This window comes from Bacillus rossius, chromosome 13 (assembly GCF_032445375.1).
Source record: "Bacillus rossius redtenbacheri isolate Brsri chromosome 13, Brsri_v3, whole genome shotgun sequence".
Taxonomy (NCBI): domain Eukaryota; kingdom Metazoa; phylum Arthropoda; class Insecta; order Phasmatodea; family Bacillidae; genus Bacillus; species Bacillus rossius.
The window spans coordinates 35,173,652-35,192,822 of NC_086340.1; the positions used below are offsets into that span (position 1 = coordinate 35,173,652).

The 19,171-nt window shown below is 39.5% G+C and overlaps 1 protein-coding gene across 1 annotated transcript in view; it reads right to left on the minus strand.

Annotated features, from left to right (window-relative positions):
* LOC134538619 (WD repeat-containing protein on Y chromosome) overlaps nt 1-19,171 on the minus strand; it is a 117,210-nt gene that overhangs the window by 66,058 nt on the left and 31,981 nt on the right. Inside the window, exons 8-11 of the mRNA XM_063380051.1 lie at nt 15,149-15,359; nt 9,686-9,891; nt 6,562-6,762; nt 194-438 (exon numbers count right to left, since the gene is read on the minus strand). Coding sequence (XP_063236121.1) covers nt 194-438; nt 6,562-6,762; nt 9,686-9,891; nt 15,149-15,359 — 863 coding nt within the window. The remainder of the gene's footprint in view (nt 1-193; nt 439-6,561; nt 6,763-9,685; nt 9,892-15,148; nt 15,360-19,171) is intronic.

Sequence of the window (19,171 nt, forward strand, 5' to 3'; positions counted from 1 at the left end):
TTCTATATCTTCACTTTGTTTACATTAGATAAAATTTTTTAGTCTTTTGAACAAAATGTACATTTACAGTTGTTTTGGTTTCAACACAAAAAAATACACATTACTTTCTTTCTGTGTATTGAGAGGCCTGTAGCTTTTGTAACCTTGTTCTGTGTTTCCGACCGTGGCTACCCACGTGTAGACAACCACTCACTGGCCGCTCTCGTTGGCCAGGCTGGCGAAGCACACCCCGGTGTTGAAGTTCCACAGCCGCAGCGAGCCGTCCTTGGCCCCCGTGATGAGCGCCTGGAGGCCCGGGTCGAAGGCCGCTGCCGTGATCTCCACCGCCCTCCGCTCGCCGTACAGCACGTACGTGTGGGCGTGGTCCACCAGCAGCTTCCGCCGGTTGGTCCTGGGGTCCCACACGGCGATGCACGAGTCCATGCCCGCGGTGACCACCTGCCGACACGCGCACACGTCCTCTCAAACCTCCCGACACTGTGCCGTATCAGGGCAGAGTCCCGCTCATCCGGACCCGAGTCTGTAAGTACGTAACTAATATATTTCATTGAATTGATGATGCAGAGGGAGTAGTGACGATAGCAATTAAGTTTGGGCTACTGCATGTGTTCTGAGATTAAATAAACATTTGGTTTGCATTATTATTTTGTTTAAAATTAATAATTAAAATTGGCAACAAAAAAATACATATTTTTTTATTATTACTATATGATAAAATGCTTATAATACAATTTTTAGAAGGGTAAAATTACAAATACACATTTTCCTTCATAAATACAACTTTTTTCTAAAACTAAATTTTAGTTTTAATACTACTGCATATCTAGAACAAAGTTTTAACCTAAAATCTGATGTAGGATTAACAAATAAAAACCTTTTTTTCTGTGTCCGAAAGAGTGGATTAACGGGACTCTTACTTATGTAGCCTTAAATTTATTTTTTGAACCAAGAAAAACAGCCTCATTACATAGTAGCTGTGATCCCTGTCACTGACAGTTTCAATTTCCATTTCTTCACTCCACAAATAATGTACGTCTATATCGCTATGAAAATATCTGATATCTGCAGTATCATCATATAGTAATAAGAAAAAAGTATTTTGTAGTTGCCAGTTGATTATGAATTTTAAACAAAATAATAATGCAAGCCAAATGTTTATTTAATCTCAGAATACATGCTGAACACATGCTATCGCTACTACTGTCTCTGCATCCTCAATTATTCCTAAAAAAAAACCTTCATACTTTGGTATAGGAAACCAGAAGTTGTTATACAGACAACATAAATACTGGACATATGTTACAAACTGTATGCTAGTGGTGGATCCAGGGAGAGGAAACTAAAGATTCTAAAGGCCATCCCCATATCTCTTCCAATCACAAATTACCATGGAAAACAAGATGTCTTATGGTTAAAGCAACTGGAGAAAATCATTAGTTTCTGAACGTAATCTATCTCTTTCTTTCCACCCAATTTCACAAGCTACAGTACCCACCACAGCTTAAGACAAGCCACGAAAAAAATAATACTTCCTGCACATTCCTATAAAAGGGGTTTGTCTGTAAAGTCGGTTTACGGACGATAATTTTACGTGATAACATCATAATAACAAATATATGAGATTATATCGCTAATCAATATCTTAAAATGCCAGAATTAATTACCTTTTTTGCCGCAATTGTTGTAATGAACAATGGAAACCACATTAACTTTTCACTTCACTTTATAAACAGTTTACTAAACAGTTTACGTGTAGATGTAAGTTGTGTGCTGCCGCTGTCTCTCTTCTACTCGGACACATCGGCCGATGGAGTGGAAGAGAGATAGATGCGTTACAAGCCTATCATGCCTCTCTATCGCTTGTTCCGTGCTCTCGCTTGCACGCTCAGCTCAGGCGGAACGTGACAATGAGTCATGCTTTTTCGTGCGTGCAGCCGGAGTTCATCGATTTATAAGACGTTATCACATCAAAAACTTATAGAAGATATGAAGTCTACTGTCCAGATCATCTGTTCAGTTTCATCGCTGGGTTAGCTTGTGCGTCGCATTGTGTGGTCATCGTGTAGTTCAGATCATGTTTTGTTTCATGGTTGGGTTCGTCTGTTTGTCACCGAGTTGTCCAAGGTTGTTGTTTGTCTGCATTTACTGATCTTGTTGTAACTTCTTGTAACTCTTTTGTTCTTGTCAGCCCACAGTGTAAACCAGCAATAGTTTATGTCCCCAAAAATGTTTTAACGCTTTCAGTCTATTCATCAACTGAAGTGGACAATTTTGAACTTAATGATACTTGGATTGACTACACTGTGAATATGTGGGTCATGTCTCTAGTCAACATCACTCTTTAGGGCTATGAAGAAGAAAAAAGTGAGTGCGTGTATTTATGTATTCCTGTTAGAAGATAGACTTACTTGGCATAATAAAAAACAAAATTTATTTTTGCATGAAAATAATTAATATAAATAAAATAATGAAAGGACTGGAGTCATAAATTTAAATAATTACTCAGCATTCAATATTAATATAAACAAGAGTATAAAAGTAATAAATATGCTAAATGTTTATTCTAGTTTACTAACTTTAATTACTTAAAAATAATGTTTTTAATGAAATGGATGATGATATTTTTAATCATATGGACAGTATTCAATATCAGTCACTAAAGTATATAATTTTTATTTGTATGTAGCTTTTTTTTATCCTGTGAAAATTTTGTCGCATGGTGTAATTCACTCATAATTATTTCATAATGCAACTAAAGAAGTATAACTTAATTAATGTTACATTAGTTATGTGTTATAATATAAATATTATGTATACATTAATATTTATTATAAAAAGTCAAGATTACTATATAAAATATAAAAAAAATTAGTTAAAAGGAAATGACTAAGTGTGAGTGAAAGGAATTTTATCAATGAAATGTCTAGACACGTACTAGTTTTGCTGGCTGGATATATTTCACTGGATGTATTGGCAAATTTTGTATTCCCCCCGACAACATGGAAAAAAATTAATGTCTGAAATGTTTTGAGACACGAATAAAGTATGCAGACTCTCCCGGCTATTTTCTGAGTTTGCTTGTCTGGTGGACTCTAGCTGGGTAAAGTTTTAAGATTGTAATAGCCATCATCATGGTTCGCTCCCTTGTGTGCAAAAAATATTAAGGAATTTTTAGAAATGTTTTTACTTCATCACATTCACCACTATCAAGAGGCAGAAAGCTATTTGTACTATTACAAAATCCCTCAAGAATATTAAAATATTAAATAGTTAATAAAAAAAAACATGATTTTGCTAGTTTAATTCTTACAGATAAGCCCCTTTTGTTCAGACTTATATCTGAAACATATGTCTGACCCAATCATACTGCCTTAACATTTAATTTGATCACTAACACAATTTACTTTATAAGTTTGAAGGAAGACAGTACAACACACCTTTTTAGTTTTAAAGTACAATACAAAATTTAAAAAAATCTAATTCATATTTATTTATATAAAATATCATGTAACCCGAAATTTGCCAATGCCGAAGCGTTGTTTGCTGCAGAATCGGAAACAAATGAACATTAAAATACCCCCATGATGCACGCTAAAATTCTTCATTACGGACTTTTAAAGGATACTTAATGAAATTTAAGGCCTTTAAAGGGCCCTTACTCAATCAAAGACAAATTAAGGAATTTTTAAGGATATCAAGGAGGTGCATGAATCCTGGAACATGATGGTGAAACACTGGACACACAGTCCAGCGGACCCGAGTTTGAATCCCAGAGCGGCCATCCTGATCTTAGTTTTCCATGCTTCCCAGAAATCACTTCAAGCAAAACTGGAATGATTCCTTACAATAGACTAAGGCTAAAGACAAGATTACTTTGTCCATTTTGTTTTTAAAACAGGAGATTTCTGTGTTATTGTCTCTATTTTTCATGAATTTGGTTCACTCATAAAGACAACATATTATTTAACAAATATAATACTTGATTGTTTCATGATACATCTTTCACTAGAACAGTCTCATTTTGACCAATTTACAACATAATAATTTGTAATAAGCATGTTTAGGGCAAAACTACTAGAAATAATAAATCAACAAGTATTTGTGTGTTTAAAATATGAACAACCTCATATTTAATAAATATAGTTTAAAAAACTAAAGAAACATGCTTTTAAATATTATCAAACTAAAAAGTTAAAAATAATTTTAAAATTTAATTTATGACAATAGCATATAAGTAATACTAGTATAAATGAGAAAAAAGCTTGAGGCGCTTTGTGCCATATTTTTTGTATATTAAGCGCCCCATGCTTTTTTCTCATTTATACTAGTATTGCTTATATACTATTGTCATAAATTAAATTTTAAAATTATTTTTAACTTTTTAATTTGATAATCTTTAAAAGCATGTTTCTTTAGTTTTTTAAACTATATTTATTTTTAACTTTTTAGTTTGATATTCTTTAAAAGCATGTTTTTTAGTTTTTTAAACTATATTTATGTATAATTATCATAGGGAAATGAGTTACCGACACTACCTATTACCATCTGAGATAACTATTTGGAGTTGCAACGTCACAAAGAAATGGTAAAGTCTCTCCGAATCATTTACAGTTAATGTATGGATATAATCTTAGAATTTACCGGGAGTAGAACCCACGATCGCTGAATCTGAAAGCTGACGTCACTCGACTAACGAACATAATGAAATTGGTGGGACATTTTACAGCATGAGCCACTCACTCTTAGTCGAAAGAGTTACAGACGGACAGACAAACAAACATACAGGTGAAGCTAATTGCTAATAAAAATTGCAAGATAAAAAAAAATTTAGTTTAATTTTTCAATCTATTTAGTACATAAATTTTGGTACAAACTTCATACTAAATATATCACATTAATTAAATTTCATATATTAATAATGTTACGATCGCGCTTGGCTGCAGTGCTTGGCGTCGCCGCGCTCATTCGGCCTGTCTGCGCCCCCTTCCACCCGCATCCTCTCCCTGGTATCGCGTGCCATACTATCTCGCGACATCCTGACCTTCGCAGCGCGCACCTGCCTCAGATCGAGTTACTTAAAAGAGGCCGCACTGCGGAATAAAAGGACTCAGACATGTTTATCGGCGCGTTTTGTGGGAACCCGATGCTTGTTGCGTTTATCGGCGTTCTTTGAGCGTTTCTGGGCATTTCGACGGCGAAGGTCGCGTGATATCTCGGAGACATGCCCGATTGTTCTGGACGGGAACCCAAGGGCTATATAAGGAGGTTGGGCCGACCTTCGAGTTCAGTTCAGTGGGGAGTTCTCCCGCGGCGGAGTTTCCGGGCGATAGTGCCGCGGGTGCGGCAGAGTGGCGAAGTCCTTGGACGAAGGTTCCAGGGCAGAGAGTCTGAGTGAGTGAGTGGAGTCGGGAGTTCTCCCGCGGCGGAGTTTCCGGGCGATAGTGCCGCGGGTGCGGCAGAGTGGCGAAGTCCCTGGACGAAGGTTCCAGGGCAGGGAGTGAGTGAGTTCAGTGGAGTCGGGAGGTTCCGGGCGATAGAGTAGCGGGCGCGGCGGAGTCCCGAGTGAAGTTGCGAGCGAGTCGTCATGTGGGATCTCGGCGAAGGGTGTGACGGCGGCGGCGGAGTGCGGCGACGGAGTCCCGCGTCGGAGACCCACGAGGGGTGCTGCGGCGAGAGTTGCGCCGGAAGTGCGGCCCAGCGAAGGTGTGTGAAACGAGTGACTGGGGAATTGACATTTCTTTAAGTGTAGTTAATTATTTGCCATCTTAGAAGATTAATTGTAAGTGACATAAGTAGTGGAAATAAATAAAACTGTGTGTGTGATAAAAATCTTTAATTGGGCTATTCTTTCTGAACCCGCGGTAAATCATAACAATACTTTACTTTTTTTGTGATTTCTGATAACTTATGTTTTGTTAAAATGCTCAATAAAACATGCTTACAGTTGCATTTTGGTTCTTTATAGTGTAGTATTAATTTGCATGGTGTATAAACATGCTTTCACTGTTATTTTGGTTTTACCTCAAATCACTAAATAATATTGTCTCATGCTATGGTGAATTCCTTCCCCCATTTTCCCAGGTTCTGTGCTGTATTTCATCGACTCTAATAACATTGTTATTATGACTACAGTGCAAAACCAGCAGATTCAACATGTTTCTTACTACATATAACTGGAATTTCATTCATCCTAAGGGCTGTCAATTTAAGGATGCCGTCTCGTCAGGGGTGTATGTGTGTTAGTGAGGCAGGATGATAAGACTCTAGCGCAGTATCTCCTCTAGGTGCAACACTGCGAACTAGGGCACAGTCTTCTCGTCATCCATGGAACAACTCTGAAATCTGAGCAGTGAGCGTAACATTGTATGGCATAGAAATGAAGGAAAGGTGTAGTGCAAGTCCTGTAAGTGCTTTCAAGAATCTGTACCGGTTGCTTTACGCCTAAAAATTACTCTGAAAACACGCCTTTCAGCCAATTTAGCTCTGCTAAAATATACAGTTTTGAAACTTCATCCCAAATCAAAACTTGTTAACTGCTGTTCGCAAGCGGTGGCCACTCACACACTTGAAGAGGGGGTTGTAGAGCGCGACGGTGACGGGCGCCGAGTGCGTGAACTCGACGAGCTGCGAGCGGTCGGCCTGCTGGCCGCACGTCAGCACGGCCACCATGAGGCTGCCCACCACCAGCTGGCCCGTCTCTGCGTTGTGGAGCGTGCACAGGGGCTCGCCCCGGCTCAGCTCCGCCGGCAGCAGGTTGTACGTCTGCGGGGAACGTCAGCAGCTGCCGATGGCGGCTTCGGGAGGGGCCATCGCACACAGAAAGGTCGTAGTTGCAAAAAATGAAAGTGGTCAGATATTGGCCTTGGAATATTATTTACAAATTACAGGTTTCAAATACAGAACCTTAGTAGCTCCATGCAACTTTTGATGAGATATATGTTTAACATATGAAATTAAATATTTAAGTAAAGATAAATATACACTAATCAATAAAATTGGTCTCGGTAGGGGCTATCGCCCCCACCGCCCCCCTTCTGGAGCCGCGCTTGGGACCTGGGCCATCCATCCTGATTTTGGCATGGCTACCAACTTGTACCATTTTTTACTAGCAGGGACTGGACAAATTTGCAGTTTCAATGACCTCTAGAATAGACTCCTCGATCCTCTATGCATTCGGCAAAAAATAAAACCTATCCATTGGCTACTGACTCATGGCACCTGTTAACTGCGACGTTTGTAATTTGATACTTCTTTCGCTGAGCGTTAGTAATATTGGCTCGGAGTCCTTCGGACAAACTGTGGTCCAATCACTGAAACAGCAGAAAGTTAAATGCGTTTGTATTCTTGCCTATCGCGAAATGAAAGCGATTTTATCCGGTCTCTATGTATTAGTATTGACTCCTGTTTGTACTATGTTTTTTCTAATTTTATATATTTTTCGTTAAGATCTAATTTCAAGATTTTCAGATTTTCTTTTTTTCTTTTAGTCAAATCTTAATATTTGTAAATATGTTTTTGTGTTGTACGACCATCAAGACAATGAAAATAAAATAACAAATAAAATATCAGTATATTCTGTATTTGTGTTTACAATGGTAACTGTATCTAGTATGACTAGCCTCTAGTTGGCAACATCAGAATGAAATTAATTACTATATTCCAGTTAGCAACACCATGATGGAATAAATAATTATCTTCTAGTTAGCAACAAAGGAATTAATAATAAATGTCTAATTACCAAAATCATCATAAAATTAACAATCGAGGTAATGACAACACAAAGGAGGTAAATGCCATTAATGCTTTTTTTTTCTTCAGGAAAAGCAAAAAATTGAGGAGTATAAATATACTAACACTGACTTCCTTGGTTGTATTATGATCAAATTTATGGTACTTTTGGTTCATGTTCACTTTCCCATCTTCAGTAGATCCTTCTTTTCCTGGGGAAATGGCAACGTGGTGAAATATGGCACTTACCTCCTTTTCATTGTCAATGCCTCAATGGAATAAATAACTAACTTCTAGTTACCAATATCACCATGACATGAATAACGAACTTCTATTTAACAACATCATCATGAAATAAATGAGTTGAATCTGGTTCGATAAGCCACCATGGAATGAATAACAAAACTTCTAGTTACTGAAATCACAAAGATATGAATGACTACCGTCTAGTTAGCAGCATCACAATGCAATTAATCAAAAATTTCTCATTACACACATCACTATGAAAGGAAAGAGTAGCTTCTAGTTAGCAACACCACTAAAGAATGAATAACTAACCTCTTGTTGCCAGCATCACCATGAAATAAATAACTATCATATAGTTAACAACAGCACTAAAGAATTAATAGCTAAATTTTTTTATCGGCATCACCACTGCCCAGCGGTCCCGTGACTGAGAACCGGGTTGAACTTAGTAACTCGTAAGTAATTTACAATAATTTAAATATGAGATTGGTCCACAAGGGCGCCAGGTTAGCCCAGACATCCAACCTCAGGGTTGGTGTGGGTTGCTGACTCCAGTGTGTCTCACTAAGCTCGGTGGCTGCACCTGTTAGTGAAGCCCTACTAACTAACAATGCCCTTGAGCGCTCTCTTCTCTGCATAGGTTGGGCTGGAACTACTGAATAAAACAAATGTTTTGGCTGGCGTAGTTTTATTCACACGAGCCGATGGACAGGTACTAAGCCTGAGTCCGTATGCTACAAATTACACTGGAAACACTGTTAACACATGTTTCACTTCATGTTACTCATCTGCGCCCTCTGGCTGCCGTCCCCCTATAGAAAGATGGCGATCCGAATCAGTCGGCTCCACAGTGCTGTCGCGCGGTGAATAAAAAGGTACGACGGGAAGGTCACGCTCTGCACCGCATACTGGTCCATGTATTCAAGGTGAATTAAGTACCAAAGGTTTCGTATGATTAATAAGATTTACCGGCACGCAGATCTCAGTGATGCTAATGCTGCAGTTACCACATGTGACAGTCACGTCCGCCTTGTAACACAAACTCCTGAAGACTGTCACAAGAGGGGAGCGGCGGGAGAGAGGAGGGTCAGAGCCCTCACGCGCCACATCCATAAAGCACTAATAAATGTTTTACTTAACATATAAACACCTTATGGGAAACAACTGACAACAAAAGTTATAAATATGTGTGTATTATCTAAATGGCAAATTTTTACTTAAAAAGCCAGTCAAACCAGAGTCTGTTCGTCGCTTGTGGGCTACTCTTTTACCTGGAGCCAGACTATTTATGTATTTTATTTATTAAATACACTCACTGAGCACTACGTAATAAATCTGGCCTGGGGCCGCAAACGACATTAAGGCGTTCGTCAAACCAGGTACTCTTAAGGGGTCACACACATTCTTAACGATGCACTTTCTTTTGTGAATATTATGACTTTACATAAATTCTTACGGGAATTAAATACACTGGTAATCGTACATGTGCCTAACATACGGCATGGAGCACTTACTTAGTTGCGGACAGAATCACTAACTTGACTCGTGCGGACGTGATGCAAAGGTGCGTACAGCCAGCGGGGATGGTACTAGAGGGTGGAGACCAAGCTTTGCTGTCATGGGAGGAACTACGTCAATATGAATTACTACTATATCTCCTAGTTAGCAACACGACCGTGGAATGAACGACCGGTCTCCGCCACGCACGCACCTGCATGCAGGTCTGCGCGGCCAGGTCCCAGGCCTTGACGGAGCGCGCCCTGTCCAGGGACAGCACGACACGGTCGCTCTCCAGCAGCATGACGCTGCACACGGGGGCGTGGTGGCCGTGCAGGTGGCTGCCCGGCTTGGCCGGCACGAACACGTTCCACACTCGCACGATGCAGTCGGGGCTGCCCGTCACCAGCGTGTGGTTCTCTGCACACTCTCTCTATCCGAACAAGTCCATGCGCGACAGAAGTGAAGCTTATTGCTGGAGACCGGAAAAATTCGCGAATTTATTTCGCGATAGGCTAAAATACAAATCGTTATACCTCAGTGCTGCCACTGCTATTGGCTCACAACTCACCTGAATGACTCTGGGCCAGTAAGAAACACCCGACCAAAGCTTTATCGAATCACAGGCTGCTACGTTGATACGCCTCACAAGACAGCAGCCAATGAGTGGGTGGCATTTGACAGAGTGTACGTATAACTATAAGGTTCATCCTACAGGTCATTGAACCCGCAAATTTTTCCGGTCCCTACCTTATTGCTTATCAGGTACACACAGAGTAAAATTATTGATAATAGTAAGGATGGAGGTATGATATCAAATGAAAAAAAAAAGAAAAGAAATATGGTAGCATCAATTGTTAGCTGTTAGGAAAACTGAGGAGTAGACAAACACAAGCAGCGTTACAATAAGTTCGTAGCATCACTGCTGCGTCATTTCTACCTCTCCCCTGCAGTCTCCCCTTGGGGCCGTTACCACTTGCATATAGCATGCTATGCTACGTACCTTTCCCCCCTCCTTAACCACTTCCCATTCGACCGCTAGTGCTTGCGTTGGAGTGGCATCACTCCTTCTCTACCGGTTCCCCCATACGTACGTAACTATTTCCCTCATGCAATCATAACACTCAAAATTTCACTTTAAAAATGGTAACTGTTCTGCATCACTTATCCAAGTTAATCCCTTGATCTGATGACATGATACCGTGGTAAATGTTGCTTGCTGTTTTAATTTAGGACATTGAAAGATCCTGGCCAAACTAAAACTCAAACCTCACAATACAAATAATAGCCTATATGTAATTTTTTTTCTTTCAAATTTCAACTTATGGCCATAACTCATTGTTATGTAGTAAGTTTTTTTGTAATGTCCAGGATATTTTGAAGTAGGTGCTTAATTAAAACAGCAAGGATCAATGCCATCAGGATAAAGGGATGAACTTTGATCCTATGCAATAGGGAACTCAAACCGCACCAACTTGCGGTCACCAGAGGCACCTCCCCCATTCCTACAAACCCTAGAATTTTGCTGGTATACCTTTTCAAGGCACATTTGTTGCATATATATATTTTTTTAAATTGTTCACAACAGTCTTCCCTCATGTCAGGACGTTGAAGCCCTTATGGTGCACGTGTGATTTGAAGTTTAAATATGATGGTCTTATATGTAAATTGTGAAGTGCTGTACAGTAAGTGGAAACTGACTTAAAGTCTGAGCAGGTTTTTGAGGTGAAGAACATTGTGTATTGTTTTGGGGAAAAAACAGGACATGAGCAACTCGAAGGCGCCAGTGTTTCTGAATTTGTTATTTATTACCGCGACGTTCTGGTGCGTTCTGAATGAATTTCTTATGATGGGAAAATCGGCAGGGGTACACTCCCACGGGAGATGGTAACACTATCTTGGTTTTGTCACAGCCAATAAGAAAGGACTTTGTATTTTTTTTTTTCTTTTCTGCAGAAAATCTTTGATGCGAGGGTTACGTACTTGTACAGGTCTGTGTCCACGTACAGAGCTGTAGTGTGATTGGTCGGTGAGGTCACGCAACTGCCACTTCCTCTTGGGGTGTTACGCAGTTGCATGATGCCTCGTCAGTCGTTGTTTGAGTGCTGTGCTAAGAGGCTCACAAGAAACATTCTTATGATGTTTTAAGGGCGTACGATTTCACGTCTAGGTGCCGGGACCGTGCCGCTGCTGGGTTTTAACCTGTTTTCTTATACAAGTTTCAGACATTTTAATTAGAAATGAGGCTCCAGACATGCGGCCCAGACTCGGTTGATCTGTTGGTTTACCAGGAAGTTAATTCCCTAATGCTCTAATGGGCTCCAAATGCTCCAAGTGCTCCAAAGCTCCAATTGTTCCAACTGCTCCAATGTTTCAACAGCACCAATTGCTCCAACTGCTCTAATAGACTCCATATGCTCCAATGCTCTAAGTGCTCAAATGTTCCAATTGCTCTAACTGTTCTAATGGGCTCCAACTGCTCCAAGTTCTCCAAAGCTCCAAGTGCTCCAATTGTTCTAATGTACTTCAGTACTCTAATATTCTTCAGTACTTAGACAATGCAGTCACTAGGGACACTCTTTCCTTAAGGCACAGGACTATGAGTAGCAATAAGCAAAAGCAAGTGAGTGTTTTCTTTCGGGTACATTGTGTAATAGAAGTGTACTTTCGTAGGGAGATTAATAAAATTAAAAATTAATTTCAAACTCTTTTACTTAAATTCAACTGGTAAGAGTTTTAGAATAATTTAATAATCATAGACAGAACTCTACACCCCACTATCTAAAATTTCGGATGGAATATTCGTCAAGTGTTTTCTGTATGTTTAAGGGACGGTCGTTGTCTTAGCCGGACACGATTGTGACTTATCCCAGCTTCTTTAAGTGGAGCTGATGACTCATTGAAGCATGATGATAAGTGGCATTCGATGGCAGAGTTGAGGGGGGGGGGGAGGAGTACTGAGCACCCTACTGCTCAGTCTGTAGCCAGGATTATTGAAGTGACACTATAGTGCTCCTTTTTTTGTTATGCTGGAAAACACAAAGAAAAGAGTTTTCTTGTTTTGAAATTAAACTGAATTCAATAACAACTTGTGAAAATTTGTATGGACATATGTGTATATTGTTTACATTAAACTTTAGTATAGTAATACATTGTATTATAGTATATATAGTATTTTATTTATTTGTAGATACATATTAAATATAAAAAATCTACTGAAAGAAACAGGGCCCTTGATATACAAATATTATTCAAATATTTAATGAAGCTCCTGAGCTCCCCCGCCTGTCTTCTAGGGTCTGCGCCCCATTCAAAACTGGCCTGTGCCCACGTAGCTGGTAACAACACGCAGAGCTACGAGGGGTTGGGGGAAAGGACAGAGGGTAGTTGTGTCAGGCTCTATGGAGCATGGTCAGGGTGGCTCTAGGGCAGGGCAAGCCGGACAAACGCCCCGGGCCTGCACCTATCGAAGCCCCGTGCCGCTGCTTTTAATTTTTTCTTATTAAAGTGAAACTTCTTTGGGCGTGATGAGAGTAAAATTTCAAGGCCAAATCCTAATTCAACGTTTTCATGAAACGTTTGTATCCTTTTCTGATGTGAAAAGGACAGAGAATAGGTACTTAGTCAAGAGATATAAAGAGAGCACTATGCTATATACGTTGCGGGGCTCGTTTTTGTTCTCATCTTTGTGCAGAAATTTGTCCCCCTGCCTAATAAAAAATAGAACGAGAGAGATAGATGAACAAAAGCATAAGAAAGACAGTGCGCACATGCACTTGTTTCATACAATAGATATATGTATCAGTTGTTAATGCCTTTAATTTTGTATTTGCTACCAGCACGCTCGGATTCTTCCTTGTCCAACCAACAGCATAGAGGGCGCTGTTGAGACAGTTTTTGCATTTCCCACATAGACAGCGCTAACTGCTATAAATTTCATATTTCGTTCCGAGATTTGGCTTGTTCCAAATTGCGGAATTGTTTGAAGAAACAGTAATACGTAGAATTATTTTTTATGGAGTTCTTCAATAGTGTGTTTATTAATCTTTATTAGAAAATTGTCGTCTTTCTATCTTTTTCTCTCTGCCAATTTATCCCTTGATGTATACTTACAAGTTGAGATTTGAATTACCAAAGAAGTTTCACACACTTTTTTTTTTGCCAAGTGCTCTGTTAATAATATGGACGTTACTAGGAAAATGAAAATTAAATTTTAACTATCTTGTAATACAATGTGCTGGTCAATATTTCAATTTGTGATTTCGTAATAGAAAAAACTTTCAAAGTTTTAACTGTCAAGTATAAAGATATGATTTTTGAACTTAAGCGTTTATAAAACTGCCCCAAGGATAATTTATCAAGAAAGAATATCAAAATATCCTAAGATAAATGAGCAAAACCATCATCAAAATTGAATTTCCAGGTTGAGTTGAAAATGTTTGAAAAAGTAATAAATGTTCAAATTTTTCAAATTTTTTGTAGGAGGGCCTCCAAAACGCTTAATAGCAAAAACCCTGCAAGGTCTAGAGTGAGTGTACATGCGTTACTTGCTTACTGCACATTCAACTTAATAAACCAAAGGACTTATAAACATCAACACTTAAAATTTTAAGATATTTGAAACAATACCTTCGTACGGGACAAAGGAAAATTGTAACAGGTGCCTTAATGTACAAGAAAAGTTTTGGAACATCATTTTTCTTAACGAATGTTGTGTGTTATGTACTTTGGGAGAGTTTTATAATCTCTCATCATGCCATCTGCTGAACATCTAAACAACATTTGCTATAAGTCATCTTTGGTTGGAGATGGACGAGGCGAGTTTCTCAACTGGACTGTTCAGATGCAAATCATGAGGTGCGTGATATAATAACGGGAAGCCTTCTTTTCACAGACGAGAGAGCCAAACACCCAATCGTGGATCTTCGGGGATTTTTTTTTTGTTCATTGTAAATGTGTTGATAAAAGGATACTAATGGTCAATTACGTTACGTTAGCTACATTATAAATACTTTGAGACATTGTGGACGGTTGATTTGGTTAGGATAGCTACATTAAAGATACGGAAAAAAAATTGGTTGTCTGTAAAGTCGGTTTACGGACGATAGTTTAACGTGACAACGTCATAACAAAACATTGATGAAATGATTGCATACTTTTATGAATAAAATTGAATCATTTTTATTGAATTATCACTATTTTGTATGGATACAAAGGAGTGAAATGAAATCAACAATTTAATTGATGAATTTACTTTTATTTGCACTCATTAATACAAATATGTTTATTACTTTAACGAACAGATTATTTTAACAATAACTTTTATACATGTTTGCTATTTAACTTCTTCCAATCTGTGTTATTCTGTTAAGGATAGGACGATGATAGGAAAAGTAGGAAACGAATGGGAGTGTTTCAAGTTTAATGTGCCTTCAAAAAGTCAAATCGATGGTTGTTCCAATCGAGTGGAAGAGAGATAGATGCGGCGCAAGCGTACAATGAGCATAACGGGAAAATGTATGTAACGGGACATTTTTTCGTGCGTGCAGCCGGCGTTCATGATTTATTAGACGTTGTCACATCAAAAAAGCGAGCATGAACTTCGGGTTTTGGCTCTCTTGTCTGTGAAAAGAAGGCTCGCCTATAATAACAGCCGCGGCGAGCGGGACGCACTCACCCTCGGAGAACGTGAAGCACGACACTCCGCTCGCGACGCGGTACACATACGGTGGCTTCGAGGCTGACTCGTCACACACGCAGAGCGCGTTCTCCGAGTTGACGGCGCACGAGACGAACGAGTTGAGGAGAGGGTAGAAGGAGACCTGGGACACCCAGTTGTGGTGGACTCTCGGGAACTCGCTCACCTCCATGCCGAACAAGGACGGCTCCTGTCGACGAGTTGAGCACCGGGTACTACTCGCCGAGCAAGCATAACAACCTTCTCCCTTGTAAGGACTAGATTTACTTCACTTCCTTTGCTTGAATTTGCTTCAATTTTTGTGATTTTAGTTGCTGCCTGATGAACAGTTATATTCATCATTATTATTTAAAAAAAATTATCATCTATGCGACACACAATTAACTGGTGATATTTTTGTTTTATCTCAATTCACTTTAAAATCTTCCATTACCAATGCTTATAAAGTGAAGCATCTTTCGGAATTGTCCTAAATTCAACTCGGGAGTTAGAAATTAACCTTAAAATTCATATTTGAATAATTTTCAAATTATAACATGAACAAGGTGTGTTGCATGTAGGAATGGAAGGTTGGTAGAAAGGTTGTAGGTAGGGAAGTTGAGATTGGGAGTGTTGGTAGTGGTCTGTGGCATGGCGGGAAAATGGCGAGTGAATAGGAAATGTAAGGTGATGTAAAATAAAAGATATTGTGCAAAATGGAAGGGGAGTTAAGCTCATTACATGGTGTCAGAAGTGGAATCCGTGAGATAAAAGTGCAGAAATGAAGAAAGAGTACAGACGGGTATAAAAGTTCTGTAATACAAGAGACAAGGGCAGAAGCCACGTGCTTTCTTTCTCCACCTGCTAGCTTCAACTGTAGGAAACCAGAAAAATGGTCCACGTGGTTCAAAATATTTCAAAGATATTGGCTTGTGAGTGGATTGGCGGAGAAAAATGGCGAAATGCAGGTCAGTACATTGGTGTATGTAATGGGACCAGAAGCTCAGGAAATATTTAATTCTTTCACACTCTCGGAGGAGGATTCAAAATCATACGACATTGCCGTGAAACGGCTTGAGTCACATTTTATTCTGAGGAGAAATGTGATTTACGAATGAGCTAAATTCAACCTTCGTTCACGAATGCTGGATGAATCGGTGGACTCATTCATTACCGCTTTACATACACTTTCTGAAAATTGTGAATACAAATCATTGTGTAATGAATTAGTGCGTGATAGATTTGTGGTAGGAATCCAAGACAAAAAGTTATCAGAATCATTACAATTAGATGCCAATTTAACATTGGAAAGTGTAGTTACAAAAGCGAGACAGTCTGAGTCTGTTTGGAAACAACAAGCAGTAATTCAGAAATCTACTAGGGAAACAATTGTAGAGGAAAATATTGACAGAATTAGTGCAAATATGAGCATTATAAACAACATACAACGAAGTAAACAAACGTATTCAAAGCCAAAAACTATGAATTTCCAGAGCACAAGGGAATGTTACAGGTGTGGTGGTGCCTATGTGAAAGCACATATGGACAAATGTCCTGCAATCAATGAGATTTGCTGTAACTGTGGCAGAATAGGACACTTCATGAGGGTATGCAAAACAAGAGGCAAACCTAGGCAGATTTCTGAAATTCACAGTAATAACTCTCAAGAGGATTTGTTCCTAGCCACTGTTAACATTAAAGGGAAACCCAGCCCACCCTGGAGAGCAAGAGTTAAAGTGGGGGAAAAAGAGGTCGTCTTTAAAAAAGGCACAGGGGCAGATGTGACAGTGATACCAGAATTGTTCAGTAAGCTCATCGGGGCTGATACGTTAGTGCTAGAGAAGCAAACAGGAAATACCAAATTGGTCGGTCCCTGCAGCACACAACTAAATATATTAGGAAAATTGAGAACCACACTAGCTTGGAGAGGGCACAGTGTCGGTCAAGACGAATACATAGTAAAAGACTTGAAAGAGCCATTACTAGGGAGGCCAGCACCCAGCAGTTGAATCCTTGGGAATGCTGCAATGGATCGGGGAATTAAGCTGTGTCAAAAAATTCGACCCAAGAGAGAAATAATACCCTAAACTTTTCCAGGGAGTAGGTTTAATGAACGTTCCCTATGAAATTAAGTTGAAGAGTGATGCACAACCAGTAAACATACCATGTTCCAGAAAGTGGCCATTCCACTCCAACCAAAACTAAAACAGATACAGGCTCTTAAAGATGGGCATAATCTCCTCGGTTGAGTGCCCAACAGCATGATGCTCAGGAATTGTAATTGTTCCTGAGCCAAATGGACAAATCAGGTTTGCGTTGATTTGTCAGCACTAGTTCGAACCGAACACATGATTTTACCTACAGTGGATGAATCCCTTGCTCGCCTTCAAAATGCAGTTGTATTTTCTAAACTTGATGCAAACTGTGGATATTGGCAGGTACCCTTAGATAAAAGGTCTAGACTTCTCACTTTGGTCGGTTCTGTTTTAACAGATTGCCATTCGGCATTACCAGTGCACCTGAGTTTTACTATAGGGAAATGTCTCGCATTCTTGCGGATACTCCAGGCGTCATATGTCACATGGATGACGTCTTGGTCTATGGATCAAAAGAGAAGGAACATTATGAAAACTTGGACAGAGTCTTAAAGAAAATAGAAGCAGCTGGGATTACACTGAATGACAAATGTGTGTTTGTAACAAGCAATGTTAAATTCCTGGGCCACATTGTGTCTGACAAGGGAATGGAGGCCGATCCAACTAAAATTGAAGCAATTCAAGGGATGTTATGTCCTCAATCCACTAAGGAAGTGAGAAGATTGTTGGGCATGACAAATTATGTCGGTAAGTTTGCACCTAACCTGGCTTCCATCACAGAGCCGCTGCGTCAACTATTAAAAGACAATAATGTTTTCTCCTGGGGACAACAACAAGAAATGTATTTTCAGGATATAAAAAAACTCTTGTGCAGTCCCCCAATGCTTTTACAAGTACCAGTTTCATGCCGAGCATTTTGGACAGTACGAGGAGAGCTATCTATCATCAGAGGTTTACTAATGAAGGGAACTACTCTAGTGATACCTACAACGCTAAGGAAGGGGATTTTGACAAGAATTCACTTAGGACACCTGGGCACCAAGAAATGCATTGAAAGAGCTAGAGCGACGGTTTGGTGGCCATGGCCGAACATTACAAAAGACATTAAACAATTTACTTCCAGCTGTGAAACATGCATAAAGGAAAAACCAAATAGACCGGAACCTCTTATGCCTTCTCTGTTAATCCAAGGACCACGGGAAGTTGTTGGTACAGGTTTAGCGGAACGAAAGGGAAAAACGTACCTTATCATGATAGAGTATTATTCAAGATATCCAGAAATATATGAAATGCCTAACATTTCATCTTCCACAATAATATCAAGATGTAAAGCTGCTTTCTCTCGACAATGAATCCCCAAAGAACTGAGATCGGATAATGCACCACAGTATAGCTCTCAAGAATTCAGGGATTTTGCTAAGTTGTATGGCTTTACACATATAACAAGTAGCCCTAAACATGCACAGAGCAATGGACAAGTGGAGTCTGCAGTCAAGATTGTTAAAAACATAATCAATCGATCAGAAGACCCATACTTAGGATTGCTGTCTTATCCAAATGCACCACTGTCAGGGCTCAAATACAGCCTGACTCAACTCCTGATGGGTATATCGCTTAGAGACACCTTACCAGTGTCACAAAAGTACTTTCAACCATTTACGGTGGATAGGCAGGAGTTTGCTACCATGCATCAAGAAGTGAAAGGCTGTCAAAAGACCAATTTTGACAGACACCATCGAGTATGTATGCGTCCTCCGATGCAAATACACAAGGTTTGGATAACAGATTTGCGAAATTATAGAGTGATAGTATCAGAAGCAGATACCCCAAGATACTACCTTATCTCTTCAAGTGGGAGGGTGATCCGAAGAAATAAACATTATTTAAAAGTTGTTGGGAAGGCAGGCCAAGAGGATAAAAAGAGAGA